This window comes from Dasypus novemcinctus, chromosome 7 (assembly GCF_030445035.2).
Source record: "Dasypus novemcinctus isolate mDasNov1 chromosome 7, mDasNov1.1.hap2, whole genome shotgun sequence".
In the NCBI taxonomy this organism is placed as follows: domain Eukaryota; kingdom Metazoa; phylum Chordata; class Mammalia; order Cingulata; family Dasypodidae; genus Dasypus; species Dasypus novemcinctus.
Window position 1 is genome coordinate 3,176,612 of NC_080679.1, and position 8,906 is coordinate 3,185,517.

Sequence of the window (8,906 nt, forward strand, 5' to 3'; positions counted from 1 at the left end):
AAAAGAGTGTTCAAAGCAGCATTATTTTAAGAGCTCCACATTGGAAATGACTTAAATGTCCCTTAACACCAGGATGAATAGATAAATGATGGTGTAATCATTTACTTGATTACTGCAGAGCAATGAAAACCGGTGAATTGTTGTTACATAACCGCACATGGATTAAACTCCCAAAGATACTGCTGAGTAAAAGAAGTCAGTCAGAAAGAAGACAATAGTGATGATTTTATTTATAGAAAGTTCAAAATCAGGGAAATCCCATCTGTGGGTGAGAGTCAGGATAGTGGTTGACCTTGGAAAGTAATGAGTGATGGGAGCACCAAGGGAAATGTGGGATTTGGTCCTTTCATTTTCCTTGACCTGGGTGGTGGTGAACTCCCTGATCTGTGGACTTGTGACTTGGGTCTATTTCTATAGATTAATAGAGGTTCTAATATAAACATAAATATGTTTCTACTTCTTCAGATCTTCTATCCAGTGGTGTGTAAGGGATATGTGGAGGGTGGAGTTCTGGGGTCATTCTTTCTCAGTAACAGGAAGGCCAAGACCAGAGTATGATGGGGCAGGAGGTGGAGGGAGCCACTGACAGAGCAGAACCACCAAGTCCACCTCAGCTTGCCCTCCTGCAAGATTTCTGAGAGAGGCCCTGTTGTCAAAAATGGGGCACCGCAGCCAAATTATTCTGACTGAGCAGAAACACTTTGCGGGAATGCCTTGGCATTTACATAATTCTTTTAAGCTGATCTCTTTGGCATAAAAGATGGACTGGAAAGAGGCCAATGTGTCAGTAAGAGAGGTTCATGGAGGACCAACAGGAAATGACGAGGCTCCTCAACTGGGAGGATTATGAGAGGGGAAGTTAAATGGTATAAACATTTTTTCTGCCAAGTTTAATAAGACATGCAGATATCCAAACTTCCTCCTGCTAAAACACCTGAAATTGTGACCATCACCTGATGGATAAAAGACAAAAAACCCATCCCCTTGAGAACTCTTTCATTCTGTCCACTCATTCTTGAGGTGATTTGGTCCCTGCTCCTTCAATGGGCCTCTAGTGTTCTGGATGCATAGCATGCCATCTTCCTCTTGAATCTCAGCTTACTATGTGCTTGGCTCTTCTCCTTTCAAGAAGGGTTGAATGATTGGATGAATGGATGCGTTCCTCTACACATCCATTAACATATATGTGGGGATGTTCCCTGTCTGGTGTTTATTGAGGTTCCCTCCTGCCCTCAAGATACTTTATTTTTCTATCCACCCTCTTTCACACAGCCACATGTTTCTGGCCAAGCCTCCGCAGTGCCTCCTTCACGTCCTTGTTCCGCAGACTGTAGATGAGGGGGTTGAGCATTGGGATGACCAGGGTGTAGAAAATGGATGCCACCTTGCCCTTTTTCATGTACTCCACAGCTGCTGGCTGAGCATAGATGACAAACACAGTCCCATAAAACAAGGAGACTGTGGTCAAATGGGAGCCACAGGTGGAGAAGACCTTACATCGTCCGGCTGTGGAGTGCATCCTGAGGATGGTCACAGTGATATAGCCATAGGACACCAGAACTGCAAGTGTGGTGCCCACAATGATGAGCCCACAGAGTCCAATCATGACCAGCTCATTAAGGGCTGTGTTGGCGCAGGCGATCCGGAGTAGGGGGGGCATGTCACAGAAGAAGTGATCAATGTGATTGGAGCTGCAGAATGGGAGGTGGAATGTGAAGCTGGTCTGCATGATGGCATTGAAGCAGCCTCCACAGTAGGAGCCCAGCACCAGGTGGGCACAGGCTGAGGGATGCATGGTGACTGGGTAGCGCAGCGGGCTGCAGATGGCCATGAAGCGGTCATAGGCCATGACAGCCAGCAGGAAGCCTTCAGTGGTACCCAGAAAGAAGAATGAGAAAAACTGTGTGGCACAGCCCATGAAGGTGATGATCTTGGAGGAGAAGAAGGTGGTGAGGGTCTTGGGGGCGATGACGGATGAATAGCACAGGTCTAGGAAGGAGAGGTTCTTGAGGAAAAAGTACATGGGGGAATGGAGGCGGGTGTCCAAGGTGATGACCACAATCATGGTGAGGTTCCCCAGGATGGTGACCACATAGATAGCCAGGAACACCACAAAGAGCACAGCCTGGGTCTCAGGGCCACCCTCAAATCCCACTAGCACAAACCCCTGCCAGGAAACCCCTGAGAGGTTTCCATTGCTGTGGGGTGGCATGGTGCTGATGTTGAATGTGGGAGGCAGATGAGAAGCAGAAGACAGCAGGAAGGAAGGAGAAGGGACTGTTCCACTTTCCCCTGGTGCACAGCAACCACTGGTACCACACTTTTCACTGAGCAGATGGACAAAAGCAACTGTTGTACTTTAGATAAGCTCAAGATGCTTGAAAAGGAATATTTATTCTCATTAATTAAATCATATATTTGCACTGAGCCCTCACTCCAGGAGAGTCTGAGATGTCCCTGTTGGGGTGAAGAGATTCCTTCCAGAGCTGAGGCATTCATGATGTAAGGACAGAGTTTATGCCTCCCCCATTCTCCTTCTAAATACTGTCCTGTCCTCAGAGGTGAAGCTCCCTCCTGTGCTTATTCATGGATCTGATTTTGACCTTTTCATATCTTATTTTGCTCTTTGTTAATTTGGACAATACCTTATGGGCACTTTCTCACCACAAGCATGTTGTGCCACTACTGCATCTCAGGCCAGACTGGAAGCAGGGATAACTAGTGCTCACAGGCTGACATGATGTGCTCTCTGTCTGTCTGTCTGTCTCCTCTGCACAACACTGAGCCTCATCTCTGTCTCTAACTCCATGCCTGAGCAGAGCAGCAGTCAAAAACCCCTTCCATGGCCCACTGGGTGGACTGTGGGAGAGTATGGGCTATGGTGTGGACCATTGACCATGAGGAGCAGCGGTGCTCAGAGATGTATTCACCAAGTGCAATGAATGTCTCATGATGATGGAGGAGGTTGTTGTTATGGTGGGAGGAGTGGGATGAGGGGGTTGGGGGGTATATGGGGACCCTATTTTTTTGAATGTATCATTAAAAAATAAATAAAGACAAAAAAAAAAAACCACACCTAGCTCTCTGCATTTTTGAGACCTTGGGGGATTTCTCACGATGTCCAACTGTAAGACACGTCAGGGGGAAAGGTCTTGCAGCCCCTGGTTTTTGTGTCAACAGAATGTAGAGCTAAGGCACTTGCAGAGGATAGAATGCCCTTCCCTTATTTTCTCCTTCAGCCTATTCCCATGCTCTTCAGGTTTCTTGTCTTTAGGCAGACCCCTTTTTCTTCTACTTGGTCAGTAGTGTCCTCTTTTGTCTGGTTCCATCTGTATTCCCCTGAACTTTTCCTCCTCTCTGTCTTATGACAGCATAGACCACACAGGAGGCTATGAGGTGCCTGTTTACTGCAAAATATTCATGGAATCCAGTAGAAAAGGGAGGAAATTACACCCCCAAAGGAGGGATGGTGAAGGATCCAAGTGAAAGGGCATTACAAAGACTCACAGTAGCTGAGCACTGCCATGGTGGAAAGGCTGCCTGGAGAGGAGTGAGCTCCCTGAGAGTGGGGGGATGCAAGGTGGCACATGGCAGGAGATACTCAACTAGACACTCCGAAGCTGTGTTCTCCAAGAAGATGTCATCTTAGGACGGGTCTTCCAGAACCCAGGAGTTTCAACAGAAATGGGTGAGAGAAAGGGATACGTAGCCTTCCTTTCCTCTCCCAGAGAGTCTCCCTCCAGCATAGGCACAGCAAACAGGACTTCTGAGCAGAGGTGCACAGGCCAAGTCACCCAGGACACTGGACCCTGCCTGGACATGTGAGAGTGCTAGGCTGGGAGGGTGGGGGTGGAGGGAGAAGTAAGAGGGAGTCTGCCCTGCAATTCTTCTGGAGGTAAACCTGGGGTGACTTTGGGTCAGAGTGGGTCAGTAGAGTACCCCACTGCTCCCTTCTACAAAATGGAGACCCTGGTAGCTATGTTGTCCCATCTACCCTTCAAAAATCCTTAATTTCTCTCTTGTGATCACCAAGGTTTTCATATTCTAGATTTTTTTATCAATTTTCTATACAATTTCTCGACAACCCTGGCATTTGGAGTAGTGGCTACACAGGCTCTCTGTGTGATAAGGGGAAATTATATCAGAATATCCATCCACACATCCCAGCTCTTTGCTATCATTTGTGAACACAAGCTGGGATCACTTGGGACACTGAGTGGAGTCTCTGGGTCCACTCGGGACAATAGCCCGCAGTTCAAGTGTGAGCCTTGCATAAATGTGATGACAGAACCCTATACTCTTTTGTCATGAACTCACCTCATGTCCCCACTCCCATCCCTCCAAGCTCCATCATTTTTTCCCTCAGGTGGAGCTTGTTAAAAAAGCACTCTCCCACTCATCCAGACCCCTGACTCAAGACCTGCACCTAAACAGCCCACAGAGGGCCTGAGCCCAGGTGAGTGTGGGGTGCATTGCTCCTCATGAACCTGATGCCCAATGTCAGGCTTCAGGTTATCTATGGAGAGCAACTCTGAGCATCTCCTGTCTACAAAGCCCTGCCACCCCCTGCACCAGTGTCTCTTTCAACTCCTGCATCCCTGACAGTGGGTGCCTTGACCTTACCTTTTCCAGATGATGGTCAGGATTCTTGCTCCCCCACCAGGTCCTGTGCTCGAGGGTCTTCCATGCTCCTGACCTCTGGTCTGAGTGATGATAACAGCCCACCCTGAGGACCACCTGCCCCACCTGATTAAGCCCTGGGTCCCTTAGCAGAGAAGTGAGACTGTGGAGAGGGACAAAGGTGATGTCCAGTTGCCTGTGAGAATTGGGGCTGAGACTAGAGCTGCTGCCTGCAGGATGTCCTGGGTTTCCTATAGAAGTTGGAGAAACTTGGCTCAGCTCAGTCCTCCTCATCCTGCAGTCCAGTGCCTTGTTGAGTTGTATCTATACAGGGTCAGTCTGCTGGGAACTTTTTCTCCCCCTGTATGACTGGGACTGGAGGCCTCACGTGGCCATTTAGTGGAGACCTGAGGCCCTGCAGTGCCTGGGGCTGCCAACTCTCTGGGTCCCAGAAGCTGCAGGCCTGTTGCTAATCCACCAGTAATTGTCCTGACCTCCAAGATGGGGTGTGGGAAGCCCAAGGCCTTCAGGGAGCCCCAGAGAAAGTGTAGATGATTAGAAGGTGCCAGAGGACCCCAGAGCGGAGCCCTTGCTCCCTCCTCCTCCTCCTCCCCAAGCTGCTCCACCTCTGTTGCAGACTGAGGAAATGGATGCATGGGGACAAATGTCCTGGGCAGCAGGACAGACTTTCTACTCCAAATGAGTGATTCTGACTCTTTGTGGACCCACTGTTCTGAGAAATTACCTTCCCTTAAGAAAATAGGGAGTCGTAAGACCATGTCTAAATTCTCCTTCATTTCTTCTTATTTAGTTGTGTTTCCAATTCTGTTTAAAGTTCTTTAATGAGAATATTCAGAACAAACACAGGCTTGAGGGAATTTAAGAAAGTTGGAAGACATAAAATGTAGGGATGTTGTTTCCTTTAACTCCATAAAATCTTTCCCTTTGCAATCAGATGAGTAAGTTCCCTGAGGTGTGTCTTCAGGCCCTTGGGCTGGTTTTTGGGCATTTTTGTAGAAACCTGACCATGACATTCATTAGATCTGCATCTGGAATTTCAAATAACAACACTGAGTGCTCATCTTTCTAAGTCAGAGCACTTATTTTCATGTATCCACACGTGCATTTGCACATTACCCTTTCTCATCCTTCCAATGATGGGGACATTTCATAATAACAATTGATGAGCTCTACCAAATGCTGTGTAACAAATCTGTATACAACTAATAACATAGATTTAAAATATATTAAGGAAAATCAGACAATGAAAGAAAATCTGTACATCCAAATCATGGTTGAAATATCACCATGCCTATTTCCAAAGTGATAAAGCAAACAGACATCAAAATAATCCTCATCCATTGGCTTTGAATATACACAGTAACCACATGGCTCTAACTGACATACAGAGAGCACAATACCCAGGAACTGCAGCACACACATTCCCAGGAAGCACACAGAACATCCCTGAAAGTCAGTATGAGACATTTCAGAAGGTATTTAATCATCAGAGTATGTTTTCTGATACTGTAGTTATATCAATAACCTACAATAACCAACCCCACCCAGAAAAAATTGGAAATTAAGCAATTTGTGATAAAATTACTAAACAGTTACCTCAAAGTAGGTTAAATTTAAATAGTAAAATGTTGATTTATTTTCCAAAAATTAGACAATTTTTCTCTTTTCAGTCTTGAAAACATTAAATTTTTTTGTCAATAATTTCAGAAAAAATGATCGAATTTGACATTCATCAATAATAAAGTCTCTTACCAAACAGTGTTTAGAAAGTTCCATTCTTACTATGGTAAAAGGTGTCAGGGAATGAATGAATGAAAAAGGCCTGACTAAATAAAAAAATAAAAAAAAGAATGATATGTAGCTGGCCTCACATTTAGGGCTCCAATATTTAAAGCTTTCATCCTCTGGTTGAGAAAAAATTTCCATTTTCACCACTTTTCCACATTGTAGAACAGATAATAATGAATATAGCCAGACAAGAAAAAGATATTTCATTTAGAATGGAGGAATTAAATCATCTTATCAAAAATTTCATGTCCAAAATCAATTCCAAAGACTACAATCAAGTACTGGAATTAATAAACATTAGCAGGGCCAATATACAAAAATTAATTCCATTTCTGTATACTAGTAGAAGAACAATGATAATATTAACTGAAATTGCTGCTTAGGGTAGCATCCGGATTCAATTTTACAAAATACAATTAAGATTTATGCTTGAAAAGTGCAAAACTAATCTGAGAGAAAACAAACTTATACAAATGAGGCATATATCTGTGTATGAATTGGAAAAACCAATATTGTCATGACTGAAAATTTTTCCAAAATAGAATATACTTTGAAAAAAGTGTATATATTTAATTCTTTTTTTCCTGTCTTTATTTTTTTAATGTTATATTAAAAACTATAAGAGGTCCCCATATACCCCCTAACTCCCCTTACCCCACTCCTCCCATATCAACAACCTCTTTCATCATCATGGCACATTCACTGTATTTGGTGAATATATTTTGGAACACTGCTGCACCACATGGATAATGGTTTCCATTGTAGTTTACACTCTCCCTCAGTCCACCCAGTGGGCCATGGCAGGACATACAATGTCCAGCATCTGTCCCTACAGAACTATCCAGGACAACTCCAAGTCCTGAAAATGCCCTCACATCCTATCTCTTCTTCACACTCCCTACCATCACCAGCTACTGTGGCCACTTTCTTCACATCAATGTTACAATTTCTTCCATTACTAATCACAATAGTTCCATAGTAGAATATCAGTAAGGTCACTCTTATCCATACTCTATTCCTCCATCCTGTGGACCTTGGGATGGTTATGTCCACTCCACCTTTATATTGAGACGGGGCTTAGATTCCACATGGATGATGGATGCAATTCTCCTGCTTGCAGTTGTAGGCACTCTTAGCTCCCTGGTGTGGTGGTTGACCTTCTTGACCTCCCTGTTAGCTGGCTGGGGTAAGTTCAAAAAACCAGAGGGTAAAAATTGCAAGTCTTTTGAGGCTCAGGGCCTGGCCATCACATGGACAATCCAGAGATTCAGGTCTCCTGAGTATGCACCAACCCCAGTGCCAACCACAGGTTCAGTAAAAGTGACAGAGGAGGCATGTGTAGAAAGGTCACATCTGAGTCCAACTCCATCACACTCAGGAATACAAACTCCAAAGTAGGGCCAACTGACATGGCACTGAACTCCAGAGCCATCTGCCATGACCATAGAACCTGTGGGTCTCTGTAACCCTCAGGAGAACCAGTACCTTGCCTTGTATCTACTTTGGCTGTCTCTGGGACCTTCCTGAGGTGTTAATAAGTGCAACCCCTCTGATGACCTCCCAACTCGTTTTTCAAGACTCATAGCTATATAAACTCATTTGTCCTTTCTGTTTCTCCCTTTTATTCAAGGTCAAAACCAGTTTTTAACACTTGGATTACATGTAGGCTGAAATATTCTGCTGGTCTGAGTTGATGCTTTTATTCAAGATCTTTTCTTAGTTACATCATCACCTGGTGGTGCTTGGTAGTACTCCTTCTGTGCCAGGGAGGCTCATCCCTGGGAGTCATGCCCCATGCTGGGGGAAGGTAATGCATTTACCTGCTGAGTTTGGCTTAGAGAGTGACCACATTTGGGCAACATGGAGGTAACTCTTAGGCACCCTGCAGCTCTAGGCCTAGTTCATACTTCAGGTGCACAGGCTCATAAGCATACTCATCAGTATCAAGGGCTCATTGTTGGACCATCCTTCTTTATTTGTCTTTGCCATTGCACTTGGGGGATTGTTGCTGTTCCATTGGGGAATGTGACAGAGCTCCCCTGGTTAGGAACTGAGTCTTTTTAACTGTAACTACTATGAAAATATCCAAACTTTTTATGTACCCTGTATGCATGCCCTGGAGAACTCCCTCTCAACCATGTACCCCCTATCAATAACACCCCACACTAGTGCTCCTCCCTTGCCAGAGTTGAATGTTTCTGTGATCCAAACTTCTTAAAAAATGGAGCCTAATATATTGCCAAGTTCCATTAATAGTAAAATATAGTGATGGGTTCAAAGGTTAGATATAGAATACACACTAATTTAGAAAAATTAAATAAAGTAAGAATAAATTGGGGTATAAAAAAATGAAAAAATGTAAAAGCTTTGTTTTGACATTTTGCCTTTCATCACATGCAGAAGGATCCAGCCATTCTGTAGGACAGTATTGCAGTTTCTCAAAAAAACTAGCAATTCTACTGCTGGGTATATACCCA

At 44.5% G+C, this 8,906-nt stretch overlaps 1 protein-coding gene across 1 annotated transcript; it reads right to left on the reverse strand.

Moving 5' to 3' along the window:
- Positions 1-1,264: 1,264 nt before the first annotated feature.
- Positions 1,265-2,212, reverse strand: LOC101440598 (olfactory receptor 9S13-like). The gene has a single exon (XM_004479521.1). It carries the CDS (start codon positions 2,210-2,212, stop codon positions 1,265-1,267), a length of 948 nt encoding a protein of 315 aa, XP_004479578.1.
- Between the last annotated feature and the right edge of the window lie 6,694 nt (positions 2,213-8,906).